Source organism: Corella eumyota, chromosome 1 (assembly GCF_963082875.1).
Source record: "Corella eumyota chromosome 1, kaCorEumy4.1, whole genome shotgun sequence".
NCBI classification, from domain to species: domain Eukaryota; kingdom Metazoa; phylum Chordata; class Ascidiacea; order Phlebobranchia; family Corellidae; genus Corella; species Corella eumyota.
This window is the reverse complement of record NC_137490.1, coordinates 8,764,195-8,784,217: the sequence shown is the minus strand read 5'-3', so window position 1 is coordinate 8,784,217 and position 20,023 is coordinate 8,764,195. Positions and strand designations below refer to the sequence as shown.

The 20,023-nt window shown below is 30.6% G+C and overlaps 5 protein-coding genes across 6 annotated transcripts; 2 read left to right on the top strand and 3 right to left on the bottom strand.

Annotated features, from left to right (window-relative positions):
• The first annotated feature begins 2,304 nt into the window (after nt 1–2,304).
• On the top strand, nt 2,305–7,481 carry LOC145755946 (uncharacterized). The gene is made up of 3 exons (XM_082572194.1): nt 2,305–3,061; nt 6,812–7,007; nt 7,080–7,481. Exons 1-3 carry the CDS (start codon nt 2,305–2,307, stop codon nt 7,315–7,317), a joined length of 1,191 nt encoding a protein of 396 aa, XP_082428320.1. The 3' UTR covers nt 7,318–7,481.
• A 556-nt stretch (nt 7,482–8,037) lies between these two features.
• On the top strand, nt 8,038–11,046 carry LOC145764175 (putative ATP-dependent RNA helicase DDX5). The gene is made up of 2 exons (XM_082575775.1): nt 8,038–8,388; nt 8,761–11,046. Exons 1-2 carry the CDS (start codon nt 8,361–8,363, stop codon nt 10,566–10,568), a joined length of 1,836 nt encoding a protein of 611 aa, XP_082431901.1. The 5' UTR covers nt 8,038–8,360; the 3' UTR covers nt 10,569–11,046.
• A 152-nt stretch (nt 11,047–11,198) lies between these two features.
• LOC145764176 (transmembrane protein 70, mitochondrial-like) lies at nt 11,199–12,559 on the bottom strand. Of its 2 annotated transcripts, none has more exons than XM_082575776.1 (5): nt 12,280–12,559; nt 12,121–12,209; nt 11,735–11,889; nt 11,487–11,618; nt 11,199–11,413 (listed from the first exon to the last, which is right to left on the bottom strand). In XM_082575776.1, the coding sequence occupies exons 1-5, from the start codon at nt 12,557–12,559 to the stop codon at nt 11,302–11,304; spliced, it is 768 nt and encodes a 255-aa protein (XP_082431902.1). In that variant the 3' UTR covers nt 11,199–11,301. The 2 variants fall into 2 exon arrangements, with proteins under 2 accessions (XP_082431902.1, XP_082431903.1); XM_082575777.1 differs by having other exon boundaries at nt 11,487–11,600.
• Nucleotides 12,560–12,615: 56 nt separating this feature from the next.
• On the bottom strand, nt 12,616–14,394 carry LOC145755853 (AP-4 complex subunit beta-1-like). Its single transcript, XM_082572112.1, has one exon. The coding sequence runs from the start codon at nt 14,392–14,394 to the stop codon at nt 12,652–12,654; it is 1,743 nt and encodes a 580-aa protein (XP_082428238.1). The 3' UTR covers nt 12,616–12,651.
• A 1,824-nt stretch (nt 14,395–16,218) lies between these two features.
• On the bottom strand, nt 16,219–19,524 carry LOC145740744 (serine-threonine kinase receptor-associated protein-like). The gene is made up of 8 exons (XM_082558578.1): nt 19,334–19,524; nt 18,825–18,960; nt 18,464–18,618; nt 18,284–18,383; nt 18,049–18,186; nt 17,787–17,923; nt 17,201–17,350; nt 16,219–16,991 (listed from the first exon to the last, which is right to left on the bottom strand). Exons 1-8 carry the CDS (start codon nt 19,440–19,442, stop codon nt 16,960–16,962), a joined length of 957 nt encoding a protein of 318 aa, XP_082414704.1. The 5' UTR covers nt 19,443–19,524; the 3' UTR covers nt 16,219–16,959.
• Nucleotides 19,525–20,023: the final 499 nt, after the last annotated feature.

The following is a 20,023-nucleotide window of genomic DNA, read 5'->3' as shown; positions in this document are numbered from 1 at the left end:
AAAGTACGTTTATGCAATACAAAATTGTTAACTTGTTCTTAAATGTAAATTTTACAGTATTCGTACCGTTTTGCCCAGCTTTGTATAATCCTGCACAGTCTGGTAGACTGGGATACTGGTAAGCCTCGGTTATACGACATTGGTTTCCCTTAAATGTTTGTAAAGCGTTGCAGTTGTGACCCTCGCACCGTTGTGTAACTGATAACATATTATCTGGACCTTAAGACAATTTAAGGTTAGAATACATTTTAGTTACGGTTTAAAAGGACATATTTATTTCATAGGCAAAAAATTTAATGTTACCCTTAACTTTAGACGTCTTTATCAAAGTTTGTCTAAATTCAATTGCTTCTGCTCCAATTTCTATAGTTTATGTAAAAATAGGTTTTAAAGTGGTAATTAGATTTTAATCTAGTCAATGTTTTAAAAAGTTGACCTAACAGAACTCGGTGTTGATGTGAAATTTGTTGCTGCAGTTCAACTATTTTTAGGTTTTCGAGATTTGCCCTTTCCTTAAGTACTAATATTTCGTTTTTTATCAAACGTGTTTTTTGATAAAGATCAAATGTAGAAGCTAAAAATAAGATAAATAATAAATAAAAATATTAATATTTTCTTTAAAAATGTATATTACTTTCCAATTCGCGTAGCTCCATTCTTTTAGTTGTTTTATCGGATTCCATTTCGTAACTCTCTTGGTTCAGGAACTCCCTGCATTCGTTTATTACCTGACTTGCCTCGTTCAATTGCAAAATGGACTTCTGTTTAAAATCTTCCATTTCCCTTTTCACTTCGCAGCCCGACGGACAATAACTTTCCTGGCGTTCGATATAGGTATTTTTATTACAGTTTATATATAACACGAACTTAAAGCCTACTTTTCTTATTTTGGCATAAGCCTACCTTAAAATTTGTCTGACAACTTTTCGTTTCCAATAAAAATTGAATAAGATGGAAAACCAGTAAAGGTTTAAATTTAATTAATTTCATTTTATTACATGCATGTAGATAAATGGTTTCAGGCACAAAAGTTTGTTTGTAATGGATTTTTTTATAACAGAAGAAATGACACACTGGTAGTGTTGTCTGAATATTGTTTAAGCAAATACAGTAAGATAAGATAGCTAAGTTGACTTTAAAGATTCGATACTCACAAATTGACTTTAAAAGCGGGTTTTGCACTGAAGTGATATTTTTTAAATAAACAAACGCAGGTACAATACCTTTTTATAATAATTTTACTTTACATTGTATCCTTTAACGCACGCAAAAAACTTAATATTACATATTACTAATTTAACAAGGCAATTTATCCTATTTTGTTATATTGTTGCACTATCAAGATATTTATTCGTTTAAATGTTTAAAAAAAAAAACTATTTAAATATATTTTAGTAAGTTAATTAATCATGCGCAATTCTTATAGAACACTTGTAAGCACTAACCCAATACAACCCGATATTTTTTTTGTTTTTAACAAAAAGTTCATTTATTCGTTCTAACCTAAGATTGTGTAATGCCTTTTATCGTAATAGGGCAGTAGAGAGTAAGAACACTATTAAAACGGGTTGCAAGAATATTTCATTTATTTACACATTGAACCACATTAACGTTTTTTAAATAAATTACATTTGGTAATAACTTTTACCCAAAACGGAAACTTTTTTTTTCGATTTTAATTTTTGAAAAAATATCATTAGTGCAATTGAAATGTTAGAAACCATAAATATTTTAGTAAAATGTTTTATTTAGCCTACACCTTTTTAAATCGTTGGTTAATATAATTGGTATAATATGCTTAAAAACATTAACAATATATTATTTTACTGTATTAATTATTTTAATTTGATTTTAATTAGTTTGGATTGACAATTGTCTTAACCAAGTAAATTTAACACAAACTTTGCACACGTTCTAAAAACTACTTTTCTACAAAACTATTTTACTACAAATCTGATTAGGTGAATTTTTTGTGCAAACACAAATTGAAATCAGTATCAGTAGCAATTTACATATGTCACCATAAATTTGCTCTAAAAAAACACACTGGATATTCGAGCTTAGAATTTGTTCAAACGATACCAAGTCACCATGATAATTTACACAAGTACATCATTGACTGGCACATTTTGATAACAGATGCCAGTCGCGGTAGCCAGTAAAAGCAATATGTATTTATTCTTCATAAAGTTTCTACTCTTAAGCTTGAAAAACAAACTAGTTTAAGTTATAAAGATGAATCGATTTGAGCAAATGTTTTAAGTAAATTTCAAGCACTGAAACGAAAATATTGGTATTATAAATATGCACAGTGACGGTATACATGCTAACAAATCATCGAACATTTATTTAAAAAATGGCGGGAACAGAAAGACAAAAGTTCCCGCAAAACATGTGGGTCATTTTACGAGAGATGGGCCTAACCGTTTCGCGGAAAGCCCATGGAAATCATTTACTCAAAGAGGAGGTGTACAACCCAGAAACACTCAAATGACAGAATGGGCTATGCAAAATGATGTGTCAAGACAAAATAGTCAATTTCATTCTGAATTTTACCAACAAACTCCGACGCAAGAGAATGATTTATATTGGAGTCACTGCGTAGAAACTACCAATGAAAATAAATCACTACGAACTAGTGGATATAACTTATCTAATGAATATTATCAAGACCAAATTAATTGTAATAATAACAATATTTATGGAACAAACGAAGTTTTTCAAGTTGACAAACAATCTAACAATATGGGTAGCACTGCATACAATAAACTTAAAAACGACAAATTCGCAAATGAATTTACAGACCGCTGGAAAAGTAACTTAAAACAATCAACCAAACAGTCTATTTCCAAGCACATGAATTCTCTTGTTCAAGATGTGGATATCTCCGACAGTGTAGCGGACTTTGCTTACCGCATACCCGAGAGTTTATCGAGGTCTTGTTCACTTGGTAGCAGTTCAGGTGTAGAAAATAACAACCAAAAAAGAAATGAGGTAAAATTTCCGTGGATGAAAAGTACCAAGTCTCATCACGGCGAATGGAAAGCACAATGGCAGCAAGGTAATAATTCCTTTATTTATTTAAAAAAATTAAATACTTAGTTTTTAAAAGCAAAAATGTTATACATCATGTTTATATGTTAAAACTTAATTCATGAGGAATACAAATTTTGTAATTGAGATTTATGGCCAAGTTTGACCCGCCCTTAACTTAGTTAAACAAAATGGCTACTATTGAGCTTTGGCCTTTCATTACGCCATGGTATAATTTTGACATTTTAGTCTTGGAAATAATATAAGATACTAATTTATAGAAATCAAACAAAGAATTAGGTTTTACAACTTTTAATTTCAGAATTTAGGATAATATTTATTTTTAATATACAGAATATGAAAAATTAAGCTTTAAATGTAAAGTGTTTTTTATAAAAAACATGTGTAAAAGGCAAAAATGTTTTATTATTTTTACCGTTACAACTTAAAAAATTAACTTGTAAAAGTTATATTTAACTTGTAAAAGTTATATATTTTTTTTACGGGGAATATAATTTTTGAAGTACGGGGACTATAATTTTTGACATATTATGTTTTGTGGCATACCCGGTCAAATAAAATAAATAACATATATCAAATCAACTAAAATCATTCCTGGTTTACAATATTTGCTTACGGTCCAATTACGGAAAAAATGTTTTTTAAAGTATGTTCCAAAATTTAATTTACAACTTACCTTTAAAAGCTCTTTTTTAATGTTTTTTTTAAATTTTGTATTTAAAAGCTTAAACACAAAAAGGGTTAATATTGTTGTAAAGTCATTTTATAAAAGGGTATTTAAATATTTTATAAAGGTAATAAGTTAATTTTAGTAACACGATAGTATGTTGTTGTACTAGAAATTCAAACCTTTTAATTGGTAGTCGAATGACATAACAAATATCTAAAAAAAAGGAAAAATTGTTGTTTAAATTAAATTTTTTATTTTTAAAATAGGTTGAATATTAAATAAAACATATCCGCGGTCTGTCCAGAACTAAGTTCATTAAAGTTTATGCAAATGACCTTTAATATATTATTTTTAGTTTAATATATATAATTTTTTTTAGAACTTTTTTAACTACTAACTTAAAATTGATTTTTTAGATTTTAAGTTGAAATGTTAACAGCTAGATTTTAACTGCTAACTTAAAATTATTTTTTTTTAGAATATATTTGTTATAGTCGAGTTAATTTACAAAAACAACTTTATATCATTTAGTTTTCCCCAGTAATTTTAAATTAAAGAGGAGGATGACCGTTAGTCGACTTACGAAAAATTATAGGTTTCATGTACTTCTTTGAAATAATATATCATAACTTTTAGAATATAATTTCCTTTGTATTCGTTGAAGTTTGTTGAAATAACAATATTAAACTTTAAAACTTTACGAATAGGATCATTGAAGTTAATCCTAGTGTTTCAGTTGCAAAATATATCCAAATTGTTGGATAACCGAGCTTTTTCAAATTGTGTATACCGGTAATAACACTACTCGATTAATAGATAACTTTTCATCTTCTGTTATTTTTTGTTGTAACAGGCATATTTTTCTTTATAAGTATACTATTTTAAAGGGAGATGTGGTGTATTTAAAACATTTATTACGTAACGCAATAAAATTCCAGCGACCACCCGCATACCACTTCACAGCTAGGTTGGTCACTTTGTTTTATGTGAAACCGACTACAAGGCAGTCTGATAGTCCATGTCAATAAGGTTAGATAAGAACATTTTCGCATGGCGATCTGTCCAGATATTTACCATTGTTATTTAATTTGCTGAAGGGTTATTTTAAGACAACAATTATTTATTTTTATTTATTCACACAAACATCAACCATAAAAACATTTACTGGTTTTGTTGGCCACTAGATCTTCGGTAATGAAATTTAAAAAATAGTTATAAGTTAAGTCACACTTAAACACATCGGTTAGATTGCGCTTAAAATAGTATTTAGTTTAAAAGAAATAGTTTAAATGTGTTTATGTGATAGTTTGTTGCGCCATTTTGTAACTAATTATAAAATACCTGCAAATTTTTTTATCGTTAACACAGTAGTAATATTTTAAACAAAAAAAACGTTGGGCATGATGAAATTATTGTTGACCGTACATCAATGAATGACAAGAATTCGACAACCTATACTGCCCGTTAAACTGTGCAAATATTGTTTTAAATAAAAAATGACAAGCTTATCTAATATTCAGAAAACACGATGTCACGCAACTGTTTTTTTAAATAACATTATGTTACGTAGACTAATTAATTTAACGAGCTTACAATATGTGGTATGACTATTTACTGTTGTTGACAGGTGTAAAAAATAAAAGTTATAAAAAAACAGAAAATTTATTTTTGCTTATTTTGAATTTTAATATTTAAATTTGTTTTGTTTCTAAATGTGCAAAGTCATAATTGATATCTATTCACACCCTTTTCTAAAAAAACGCACTTAGCAAGATAAAAGTTATCTTTTTTATTACATTGATGTACGATAGATATATCTTAGACAGTCGTTGAAAGACGTAAAGCTGTTTGTATTTAAGTGAAGTTTAACACATTTTAACCGTATATTTTAAAATTTTTACATGTTTTAAATCGTAATTTGCTTAAATGACCCAACAATTATTTTTGTTTTTTTTAAGGTTTTCATAATTTATTGATAATTAAAAAATTTATTAGGTTTTACTAATTATTCGCGCAATTATGAATTAATCAGTTAAATATGCTATTTTTGGTAGCTTTTATGTACATCAAGTACTTAACAAAAGCTAAGTAAAAGTTTTAAATTTTTGCCTTGGCCAGGCAAAAAGAGCCATTTTGTTTATCAGATATAACTTGATAAGAGTAACTCAGTAGCCTTGTTTCTCGGTTGGAGGTGAGAGTTATGTTGATTTTTGTCTTTAACAAACACTACAGAAACGTTGGAACTTATAATAAGCTAGCATGTTTACTCTTCGCGAAACATATTTTACTTCACTGTCCATCAAATCAACTTTATTGCGTGGTCTGGTTGCTGTTAGTATTTGCGATAGATAGGCCGTAATTTTATCATTTTTACCCCAAATGTTTCATTCAATATTTTTGTTGTGCTATTACCAAATATTTCTTTTTTAGGTGGTAATTGTAAATCTGTACTAATACACTATAACAAGAATTGATAAATGTGTCTTTAATTATAAAAGAATAATAAAGTTTAATTCGATATAACAATGCTAGGTACATTTTATTTAAAGTTGTCATACTGTCATAGTTCAGTTAATATTTTTGTAACAATTATCTTAACGAAACATGTATACTCTTAAAAGTGCCAACTCAAACTACTTTGATGTTAAGTATAGAAGAGGGGCGGCAAATTTCACACAGCACTCTACAAGTTTTTCTTCCCGACTGTAAACATTTACTGTAGCCCAGCGGCGCTCCGTGAAGTTAGATTGCCTGTAAATCTAACCCTGTCGGTTTTGACAAGATAACATTGTTTGTTTGAGTCCAAATCATACGATATCAAAATAAAAAGACATGTCAACTATACGTGCCTCGCAGAAGCTAAAGTAATTAAAATTTTTGGTAAATGCACACGTCGCTTTCACTTAAAATTGAAACAAATACTAGCCTTGTTATAACACGTTTTATACTTGCATATATCAATTTAATTAAAGCGTATCCATGATTGTAAAGCATTAAACAACAATAATTTATACTAAATTTTAATGCCAGGGTTTACATACTCTTGTAATTAACCTACTAAACTTTTTCCACTTTGTTCGTTTTTAGCTACTGGACATACACCTCCGCAATTTCCTGACATCGATGACAATAAAAGGACGCGAACTGCCTACACAAGAAGCCAACTACTTGAGCTTGAAAAAGAATTTCATTTTAGTCGCTATATTTCAAGACCAAGGCGAATTGAACTTGCTGCGGGGTTAAATCTAACTGAAAGGCATATTAAAATCTGGTTTCAAAATAGGTAAAAAAAACTATTTTTTTTAATTAGGTTGAGAATAATAAATATATAAATATACTTTTAATTAATTTATAGAAGGATGAAATGGAAAAAATACCAGACCAGTTCTTCGAAAACCCACTCTTCTTCAAGCGATCAAGACTTGTTGTTTATGAATACAGACCAGCTAGATACAAACGACGATCTAGAAAACGAGTCATTGCATCCCAAAACGGTTGTAGATGCTCAAGGATCTATCGATTGGGACGAGAATCGCCTAATACCCATATTAAGCTTACATTCTGAGCCAAGTACCGCTGTATCTATACCATAGCCTAAACTTTATTTACGTTTATTGTAATGAAAATTGGTATTTGAAGTTTTTTGTTGTTGTGCCTATGCTAATACTACTCGCTTTAAGTTCAATTTATGTTTTTGTCTTTGTTATTGTATTATACTGGCTACTAAGTATGGTTTTAAATTACGAAAGAAGATCTTATCGACAAAACACTAGTTCAGTTATTAATAGTGGTAAAAAATAATCTTGGTTATTTACTACCGATGATTTAAAGAATAGATTTAATATTGCATAAACGAACCCAGTAGCGTAATTAACCTCATTTTTTTACAAAAGTTATAACTGGTATGACAATCTAACAATTGATTTGCTTTTACATTATACAATGCATTTTCAAATAAATTTTTGTTAAGAAATAAAATGTATTTTTTATTTCTGACCAAACTTTGCTTTATAGTACCATCTGCCGACAAGTTTTTACAACTTTTTTAATCAGTAGGTCAGGGAAGCATTCATAAAATAATATTTAAATTTGTTTTGGTTGCAATTTATTACTTGGAGTACTAATTAATTATTTGTCTCACAAAATTTATTTATAACATATTTTTTTAAATAGTTCATATTCTTCAAAATATTGTTTCTTTATTATACTGTATGACGTCCACTTTTCACACGTAATAATCACATGACCGGAAAGCATAATCACGTGACTTGTAACAAAGAAATTCTAAACGTGGTGAATCTAGAAGCCATTTTGTTGCGCAATACTCCACTGTTAGGAGGTTGTGGTATAGCACTACATTTTAGTTAAGGTTCTTGTTGGCCAGAAATGAAATGTTTATTTATTATAGTGAACCTGGAACGGCTGGATCAAGTATACCGGTACATTTATTACCGGAACGATACCTGCTAAAGAATGTTCCAGGTTTATTTGTGGAAGCACTCGTCATCCAACAAACTTGGCATGGAAGGGCGTTGGCTGATGGGTGAAAAGTGAAGTACGGTAATGAATGAGATCTGAGTAATATTTACTCTTCTTTCATCTGAAGGACCTGGAATAGTTGCCACCGGGTCAGCAGATGAAGGAATATCTTAGCCATGCAAACCGTAAGTTAAATTACTCATTTTTAAAAGGTTGGTTTAAAACTAGCCAATCTGGCGACGATAAAGAATGATTGTTGGCAACACAATCAAAACAGAAATCCCTTTATTTTACTATCATATTTTTGTAACTTAAGGAATTAATTTTTTACAAAACACAACAGTCTGAAAAAACATTTTTAAAGTTTTTAGGAATGATACTTTCACACAAAATTAGACCACATCTTCTGTCTGTCTGTACACAGAAAACTACCCAACTATTAATTTTTAGTTTGTTTTTTTTATGCGAATGTAACACTACACTTTATTAACTTTTTAATTGAAACTGTTTTAGCATCTGTTACCCTTTAGTGAAATTTTTTCAATTTCATTTTGTAGTTAAATTATTTATTAACAAGAAACTAACAAGAATGCCTGGTTACTCGAGAGATCGAAGCAATGGAGGTGGCAGTTATGGAAGCAGTCGAAGCAATGGGAGCGGTGGTTATGGAAGCAGTGGTGGGTGGGGAAGAGGTGGAGGTGGTAGCAGTCGTTACAGTTCAAGTGGTGGTGGCCGTGGTGGTAGTCGCTATGGTGGAAACGACCGCAATGGAGGAAAATATGACAGTAATGGAGTTGGCCTTCGTAAACCTAAGTGGGATATGTCCTCTCTTACCCCATTTCAAAAAGAGTTTTATCGAGAACATCCAGATGTAACCAATCGCCCCATGTCTGCTGTCCAACAGTATTATGCAGAGAAAGGTGTTGTTGTAACTGGCTCAAAATGTAGAAAACCAGTCATCAACTTCACCGAAGCATCCTTTCCTGATTACATTATGAATACTCTGATGAACTCTGGCTTTACATCCCCAACTGTTATTCAGGCAATTGGCTGGCCTCATGCTTTAAGTGGGCTCGACGTGGTTGGTATTGCTCAAACTGGTTCAGGAAAAACCCTTTCCTTTATATTGCCTGCTCTTTTACATATAAATGCTCAACCTTATTTGGAAAAGGGAGATGGGCCTATTGCTTTAGTTCTTTGTCCTACTCGAGAGTTAGCTCAGCAGGTACAAGTTGTTGCAAATGAATACGGACAAAAATGTCATATTCGTAACACTTGTGTATATGGAGGTGCATCCAAGGGACCACAGCTGCGAGATCTTGAAAGAGGTTGTGAAATAGTTATTGCCACTCCAGGCAGACTAATTGATTTTTTGGAATCCCACAAAACCAACTTACGCCGTTGCACTTATCTAGTTTTAGATGAGGCCGACAGAATGTTAGACATGGGATTCGAACCACAAATTCGTAAAATCATTGATCAAATTAGACCAGATCGACAAACACTGATGTGGAGTGCAACTTGGCCTAAAGAAGTTCGAAAATTAGCGGAAGACTTTTTGCGAGATTCAGTCCATATCCAAGTTGGTTCCTCACAAATTTCTGCAAACCACAACATCCTTCAAATCATTGATGTTTGTACCGAAGATGAAAAGGGTGAAAAGCTAATGCGGTTGATGGAAGAAATCATGGGAGAGCAGGAAAACAAAACCATTATTTTTACTGAAACAAAGCGAAAATGTGATCTTTTAACAAGAAACATGCGCCGTGATGGCTGGCCAGCTATGTGTATACATGGCGACAAATCTCAACCTGAAAGAGATTGGGTACTCAATGAATTTCGAACTGGGAAATCTCCCATTCTTGTGGCAACTGATGTTGCTTCGCGTGGTCTTGACGTTTCAGACATTAAATTTGTAATAAATTATGATTTTCCCAACCAAGTTGAAGATTATGTACATCGAATCGGTCGTACTGCACGAGCCAATCAAACAGGAACGGCCTACACATTTTTTACCTACGCTAATGGAAAGCAAGTTCATGATTTAATTGAAATTTTAAAGGAAGCCAAGCAGCAAATCAATCCTCGACTAATGGAGTTAGCTATGACTTGTGGTAATCGGTTTTCTAAAGGAAAGAGTAGATACAGCAGAGGCGGTGGTTACAGTGGGGGTCGTAGCAATGGATATAGTGGTGGAAGTAGAGGTGGTGGTTATGGTAATGGCTCAAATTATGGCAGTAAATCTTCAGGTGGTTATGGTGGTGCGCCAAGCAATGGCATGGCAAATAATAAACCACAAATGGGATATGGACAAATGAATGGTTCGCAATATATGATGTTACCTGGTGGTCCAGTTTTAATGTAAATCAGGGTGGTTACAGGCTAGCATGTTTGCCTGCTGTAAAAATGACGTTAATCAGTTGTTGGTAAATTATTGTTTATGCTTTAATGTGCATTGTCGTATAATTATTCAAGCTAGGGTAATATTTCATGATTTACAGTAATGTGAGATATGTTAAACTTTTTAAAAATTACTTGCCTTTTTAAATAAAAACGTATTTATTTTAAGGAAGGCCGTGGGTAGTTATTTAAAATTTCCATTGCTGATCCACTGTAAAAAAACAATAGAATAATTTTTAGTTTAATTTTAGACAAAAGTTTTTTTTGTGATTACATTACTTTTCTCAAGTTACTTAAATCTTTTTCTTTTCCTCTATCTATTATTTAAACATTTGCTTTTAGAACTAGTATTTTCTTTTAACGCAAAATTTTTTGTTTTTGATTTCTACATTTTCCGTCACAATAAAAAGCTACATTATTTTAAATTAAATGAATAATTTTGTTTTAAAATTAGGTTTTTTTATACAAGTTAGTTTTTAACTTGCTCTAATATATTTTATATCAATTTAAGATAAAATCAATAATGTTTTTCCTCAGATATGTATAAAGTTTTTGGCCATGTTTTTTTATTTTTATAATTTATAAAGGCATAAAAATTTGTTTAAGTTTAGAGTCACTTTACTAATAATATAAAAAACAATAACATGAGCTAGTAAATATTTGTATTAAAAAAATAAAGAGTAGTACTGGTATATAAATTAGTTATTTTTTTTATCATTTTGTTGTTTAGAATTAAGTGCCTTTTGAATAACATCGTTGTAAGTTTGCTGTCTTATGGGATTTTCGTAATCATATTCATTTGTTGTGCATCTAAAAAATAGAATAAAATTTTTCAACATAACTATAAAAACATATAAAAAAGTTGCATAAGGTAAAAACTTACTTTAGTATAGCCATGTAATCTTCATAGTTCATGACATCGGAATTTATAAACATTGGATGTTTTCTTGCAAAAAATGATGTGAATGCAGTAGGTTTGGTTGGCATTTTACAATCTCTTGAAGTAAATGTTATTCTGTCAAAATTCAACAACAAATGTATAGCTATTAAAGACCTTAAAGTTACCTTAGACTTTCGGCACAATTAACTAAAAAGTCAAGCCAAAATAGTTACATATGTAAACTAACTAACCTTTTATCTTTAAAAATAAATGGTGAGAGTACTGTGGCAGTATATTTTTCTGTTCTTTTGTCCAAATATAGTTCATTAACATGGCGCTTTCCAAATTGATACAAACCAATGGGATTTGCAACAAACATGATCACAACAAATGAAATAAAACATGTCTAAAAACAAACCCATTTGATAGGTAAAATATTTGTTATAGTCTTCATTTGGTGATGTAAACCACTCCAGTCTTTAGTAAAACCCAAACATTTTTTTACTAAAGTTATAGCAAACAAAAAGTAAAATAAGCACATTTAATTTAAAAAATTGTGGTGAAGCTTTTTTTAAGAAAATACAATAAAAGAAAGATTTTAGCAACTTTAAATTGTCCAAAAAAATTAAATGCTTACTGCAAAAGTTGATTTAGCCGTAATCCCAAATAAATATGGCGAAGCAATGGCCATTCCTAGACCTAAACTGTACATCATGGCAAGGCTACCTAAACAAAAAATCTACATGTTACACCACAAAAATCATGATTTTCTTTAAATGTTTTTTTAAATACCAACGTTTTAATGCTCCCTTGTTAGCACCAATATAAAGAAGTTTTCCATTTTCGTATTCATCGCCAACTTGTAATTTATTGTTTTTAAAAAAAGTTCTGTTATCTGTCTTCGATGAATAATTTTCCTTGTGATAAGTTTTAAAGAGTTTTAAGCAGGTTATGTTCAGTGTCGTAATTTTTGAATTTTCAACAAAATGTTTTTTGTTTAGAGTAACATTGCAAAAATTTCTAAATAACATAGTACAACTTTTGTAATTCCTTGCACACAGATTAAAAAAAAACATTTTTATAGTCTCTAAATATAAAACAAAAATCTTTAAACAAATTAGTACTAGGTATTAAAAAAGATATTAATATTTTGATAAGAATACAATTATTACAACTTAGGAACAATTGATGAATCTTGCAAATTGATAAGATTAGTTTTTGTTGTTGCAAATTGATCTGTATTTAATTTAATATGTGGCATATTACTCTGATTAATAAATGATAAAAGTTGGTTAATATCAACTTTTAACAGCTTATAATATTGAATTGCCTTATATTTAAGTAGATTATTATCAGGCATTTTAAAAATTTGTTGAAATACATTTTTTAACAATGTGTAATATGTGCTTGGCCAATTAGCAAATAATTTTACAACAGTGGTTAGATATGAATATATTAAATTATTCCTTAATTGTTGTGCAAATATATTTAGTAAATCAAAGTTTAAATGGTTTGCAAATTTACGGGCAAGGATTGCATCATTACAAAAAGATATTAACCAAAGTAAACAACACTTAACATTTTCAGACTTAACAAGTGAATAAGATGAAAATAATGAGTGCATGATATAACTGGGCACAGGCATGTCATTTGAACTCTTTTGGCTAGATAACTTATGCAGAGTTATATTGCTGTACTGGACAATAACATGCTCAGTTACAAAGTGGTTTTGGGAATGCAATAAGCAATTAATGACATTTTCACATTTACTAGGTAAAAATTTGTACAAGTTATATAAAGTTTTAAACGCAGCGTTTCTTAAACAAAAATTTTGATTATTTAGATAGTGTCTGATAGTTGTAAAAACAGGCATAGCAATTTCTTCATTTAAAATCAAACTAAGAATTTTGCACTTCATAATTTTAACATTTAACGAATCAGCTTGTAATATGGTAAATGTTTTAAACTTTTTTCTTGCTTTATTCTGAAATTCACTGTATAAATGAATAGCAATAAAAATGGTGTTTAGTAAAAGGTATTTTTTCTCATCGCTTGGGCTTATGAAGTAAAATTTCAGAGCAGAATCAACCATCTGTGAGAGAATATGTACAAATATGTCCTTTGACTGAAGTTTTTCCGAAATATTAAGCATTAGCATAAATGTTTCAAATATTAATGATGTATCTAAGGAATCTTTCTTTAATGGATCCAGTTGATTTAACAAATGAATACAAGTGTCTTCTTTAAAATTGCAACCTTTTCTTATTGCAATTTCAATAACGGATTTAACAGATTTTTCATCCAGCAACGAAATCTTATTAATTAAAGACAATAATAATGTTTGTACAATGTCATTATCCTGTGTACATCTTGCAATACAGTCTATACATTGAACTACAACAGCAGGATCAGGATCATTCGGTAGCATCTCCTTAACCCTTATTAATAACTGTTTAAAGTTGTCACATGACTTATTAGAATGTTGTAAATTGACTCGGACACAAACTTTAATTACAGCATCGATTGCTGTAGCACGGATTGCAGGACTATGATCTTGCATGCATTGCATTAATGTTGAAACAACTAAACAAACTATAGCATCTGATTTTAAAGGCAAATCTGACACAAAATACAAAATGTTTTTTCTAGTACTGGGGTTCGGATCAGATAGGTCAATAAAAGCAAGATTAGTTACATGAAGTATAGATTCAGGAACAGTATCGACCACAAGTGATAAATATAAGTACACAAGTTTCTTAAGGCGCGGATCTTGAAAAGGTGCCAAATTTAAAATATCTGCCAATGCCTCTTCATTGATTTCTGTTGAAACACCTTTGCTAGAAGCAATTATATTTTCAAGGGGTTTTAATTGACTCTCAGGAATGGCAACTGATTTAGATAATTTATACATCTGAAAAAAAATAGCAAAAACATTTTAAAGTGGTTGTTATTAATAAATTAATAACGGTTAAACAGTTTAAGGGTATAACTTATTAACTTTTTTAAATTGCCTGCAACCTCTGTTGCACCAGACTGCTATCTGTTACCAACGATTTGGCTTTAAATAGTATAAAAACGTTGAAATTAAAGGAGTTAAATTTAAGCTATGTTGGCTGAATTTTATAATTTAACAATAAAATTTCGAACAGAATAGTAGAATGTATATATGGGGACGCGGAATTTGAGGGAATGGAAAATGAAGGAACGGAAATTAAAGGAACCGGAAAATGAAGGAACCGGAAAATGAAGGAACCCGAAAATGAAGGAACGGAAATTGAAGGAAAGTGAAAAAAGGAGGGGTCGACTGAAAATGAGGGAATGGAAATTGAAGGAACGGAAAATGAGGGAATGGAAATTGAAGGAACGGAAAATGAAGGAACGGAAAATGAAGGAACCGGAAAATGAAGGAACGGAAAATGAAGGAACCGGAAAATGAAGGAACGGAAAATGAAGGAACCGGAAAATGAAGGAACGGAAATTGAAGGAAAGTGAAAAAAGGAGTAGCGGAATCCTAAAAAAATAAAACGCGGAAATACCGTTGACTTTTTATTTAAGTTTACTGTCATTTATTTGAGAACTGATAAGCGATAATGAGTTAATTTTTATTACCCCAGCATACCCTAACCCTCTTCTATAAAATGCCCGTTTATTTCTAAAATAATATCGACTTAAATACAAATAAAAAGTCAACGGTATTTCCGCGTTTTATTTTTTTTAAATTCCGCCTCTCCTTTTTTCACTTTCCTTCAATTTCCGTTCCTTCATTTTCCGGTTCCTTCATTTTCCGTTCCTTCATTTTCCGGTTCCTTCATTTTCCGTTCCTTCATTTTCCGGTTTCTTCATTTTCCGTTCCTTCATTTTCCGGTTCCTTCATTTTCCGTTCCTTCAATTTCCGTTCCTTCAATTTCCATTCCCTCATTTTCAGTCGACCCAAATAAATCTATAGCGCTATTTCCGCGTTTTACATTTTTAGATTCCGCCCACTCCTTTTTGGCTTTCCTTCATTTTCCGTTTTCTTCATATTCCGTTCCTTTATTTTCCGGTTCCCTCATTTTCCGTTCCTTCATTTTCCGGTTCCTTCATTTTCCGTTCCTTCATTTTCCGTTCCTTTAATTTCCGTTCCTTCATTTTCCGGTTCCTTCATTTTCCGTTCCTTCATTTTCCGGTTCCCTCATTTTCCGTTCCTTCATTTTCCGGTTCCTTCATTTTCCGTTCCTTCATTTTCCGTTCCTTCATTTTCCGTTCCTTCATTTTCCGGTTCCCTCATTTTCCGTTCCTTCATTTTCCGGTTCCTTCATTTTCCGTTCCTTCATTTTCCGGTTCCTTCATTTTCCGTTCCTTCATTTTCCGGTTCCCTCATTTTCCGTTCCTTTAATTTCCGTTCCTTCATTTTCCGGTTCCTTCATTTTCCGTTCCTTCATTTTCCGGTTCCTTCATTTTCCGTTCCTTCATTTTCCGGTTTCCTCATTTTCCGTTCCTTCATTTTCCGGTTCCTTCATTTTCCGTTTCTTCATTTTCCGGTTCCTTCATTTTCCGTTCCCTCATTTTCCGTTCCTTCATTTTCCATTCCCTCAAATTCCGCGTCCCCTACATATCTGTCACCCGCGCGCTATACTGCCTTTTTCTCATAATATTTTGCTATGGTTTTGAGAGAGGGTATGATCACGCTGAATGCCTACGTGTGAATTCTGAAACAATAACTTTTTTATATTATTATTATTAAGCATTTTGTTTCGACCAAATTGTATATAAAAGAACGAACATAAATAATAACAAATTTGTAAAAACAACAAATTTTAGAGTGCGTGCATAAACATCTTTGTATTTTAATAGATTATTTGACCTAAAAAACTAGAGAGATTTTGCCTCAAGTTTAGCATTCATTAGTCTAGCGACTTAAATTTAAATTAAAAAAATATTTTTAGGTGTGATATAGTATACGATTTCACCGAGAAAAAAATTAACAAATAAAGTTTGCTTTAAGTACACCGAACATTAAAAAAACAACAACAACAGTGTAGACATCAATATTGCATTAGGATAATTTGGAATCCGAAAGCTATATTGAGACATTAAAGACTTCAACAAAGGTGCAGTACATTCTAAAAGAAGGCAATAAGCTTTAAAATAACAATGATTAAGAAAGCGTTAGCTTTTTTTCGACAGTGAAACATTCTATCACATTGAAATCATAAAATTATATATGTTAATTGCTGGATTCAACTAAATTCGGTGGACATAAAACAGACCTGATTTATTTGAACTGCAATACAAAAATGCAACTGTACAATTAGTTGAACTTTAAAGAAAAGAAAGGCACAGAAATAACAAAAAAAAAATTTGTTAGTTAAGTTCAAATCCAAGAACACCGTATTAGAAATATTGAAAAACACTTTACATAGGATCATCCATAACTGCAACATTTAATTTTTCACCGCATGTCAGATTAAAAATTTGTTGGTGCTTTTTGTGCTAATTAGGTTGTCAAGGATGCTGTGTCTTCTTCATCTACATTAACAAATAAATAAAAATAAACAATTTGTCTTATAAAATATCAACAAAGAATGGCAATTGTTACTAAAATGTTATACACAAGTTACTATTGAGCAAACTATTGCTTTATAATCTAATAATCTAATTATCTATTTAACGAGTTAGATACATTTATAGTTATATTTTTTTAACCAATTAAGGAGTTTCATTTTACAAAAGCTGACCAGGTTGTACACATCTCCATAAACCATAGTTTGTTCCAATATTAGTTTGCCATAATCTTACTGTTCCATCTTCACTACCACTGGCATATAACTCACCATCGGGAGAAAATCTTACTATGTGTACAGGTCCAAAATGACCCTTGTACGAGTCTGTAAAAAAGGTAAATTAAAATTGCAGGTTATCCATTTTTTTTCAGTATATATCTTTATCCTCAATGTGGAAAAGTCGAATCTGCGACTTAAACATAGAGTAACATCAATTACTCCGACCCAGTCTCGAATTGCCTGTGGCAGTTTGGGATATTATAGATTATAATTGCCCGATAATTATGCTGCTGATTAAGTGCTGGCTCAGCAGGAGTTTGTCCAATTTATAGCGCCTTACTTAAGGGCGCTACAGCATGAGATCAGTGGGGATTGAACCAACGACCTCATGTGTGGTGTAGCAAGTGTTCTTACCACTACACCACGCTGCCAGCCATTAAAATACTAAATTAGATTGTAATGTTTAAATGCGACTACACTTAATACTACATAAGAAACTTTAAGAAAAATTATGGGCTAATTTAAAAAATTAACTTAATACCTAGTTCCTTTAAAGTTTCAAAATCAAATTTATAAAGTTTAAAATCCTCCCCTCCCGCAACAATATACTTTTTGTTTGGATGAAGACTTGCGGAATAAATTGAAGTTTGTAAACTTATTTCATTTATTTTTTCAAATCTAAAATCGGTGCTTATATGAGATACAAAAATATAAAAAATATACCCAATTGGTTTTAAAATTATATTTTGTCAAACAAACAAAGTTGTTATGTTTAATTTTATTTAGGTATTTATTTTATTTACGTGTTTGCATCATAAATAAAAAGTTGTTTATTTTTCGTAACCAGCAACGTCTCACCATCCTCTGATATTTCTATATCACTAACAGATGAATCAAAAGTCATTTTTTGTACTTCCAGTTTATTTGATGCATCCCATTTTCTATAATAAAAATAAAGAAAGGTATATAAAAACATAGGTCCATAAACTTCACTATTTTTCAGTATATATACTACAAAAATTAAAACTGATTGTATACCTTACAGTTTTATCATCCGCAGCAGAGATGCATGATTTACCTTCATTGGTCCAAATTATTTTTTTAATGGTACCCTCATGTTCCCCTATTATGTCTGGATCTACAAAAAAAAATTGAAAAGAAAGTCTAAGTGTTTTTTCTCCATATTGTGGATTCACTTTATTGTGTGATAACAGTCACCTGCTGCTGTCTTTTCTAATAAAAATGAACGAATAATTTTTTCTTGTCCAGCTGTAAGCAGTCGAGTACAGTCCGGTGAAAATGCAACAGCTTTGACAATATGTTTGTGCGCAAATGTAGCTTGTATTTCGCCACTTACAGAGTCCCACAAATTTCTAAAAGTTATAAAATATATTTATAGTTTTTTTTAATTTTATTAAATTAGTTTTGATTCAAAACAACTTTAAAAAAATCATGCTTGGTAGACCAAAATTAACCAAATAAATTGTGTGTACATTTTATTAGGTTATGCATAGGCTATAAGTATTTTAAATTTTGGTAAAGAAGTGAAATTTTTTAATCAAGATATTTAAAATCATACGCTGAAAAATCTGCAGCACCAGTGGCAGCTTTGGTTGCATTATTATTTAAAGTAGCTGCCCAGACTGCTCCTTTGTGACCAATGAAAGTTCCAATCCAGTCGCCAGTATTACCATGTCGGAGCATAGGCTTACCATCTAAAAAAAACAATAATAAATTTTTGAAACAAAAAATATTTATTTTTTTTATCTATTAAATGTCATGGGTCATATAGAAGCATACTATACCAAACAAAACAAGCTTTGTATTTTTACATGGCAAAAAAATAACTCAATTCTTGACCCAAAATTTGTTAATTAAACTTTACCCTATTAAAAAAAAGTTGAAACAGAGTAAACAGTTTAATGCATTTAAAAACAGTTGTATTTATTTTGCCAATAGTTTTTACTTAAGATCCCATTAATTTATTTAGTTAACCTTTATTCTCGTTTGTATGCTTCTACATTAAATCATTATTTTTTTTAAATGGTTTCATTCACGAGTAAAAATTTATATTTCTAGATAGTTAACCTTTGCAAGCACTAATAAGAAAATATCCGTCTTCTGTATTTTGACTAAAAGAAAGATCAACTACAGGTCTTGTATGTCCACTGCATGTTAAAGGGGTCTGTTTTGCCATTATTCTCGAGTTATGTTTTATTGAAGTTAATTACCAATTAAATGTCTAAACTTTTTTTAAGAACTAAAGATAAATAAGTATTGTAAACGACAAAAAGGCGAATAAATACACTAAGTTTTAAGTAAACAAACTTAGTCTGCTGGCCGTCTTTTAGTAAACTACAGACAGACAGATAAAGCACAATTCGTTATACAGTTATCAGGTTATAAATTCCAGGTAAAAAAGTTAAAAAAACAAAATTCCCTTCTTATTATTTGTTTATTAAAAAAAATTATTTATTGAGTAGTGCAAATAAAAATATAAACTTAGAGTCAAATCAACGATAATTGAGCAGATTGTGCGCTGCTATCAAAATGTACATGTGTACTCAAGCATAAAATTAATAAGTAGTTTATTGGAAACACCGAATTTGTGCCTAGTGTGCTTTTTTGTTGTGCCTAAAGTTCAAATTATATACGTTAAATTTAAAAGTTAAACTGTAAACAAAACACAAAAAAACACATTATACAATGGTTAATGTAAATTTTAAGAAAATTGGCCCAATAAAATACCTAAAAACACGCCCGTTTTTTTCCTTGATA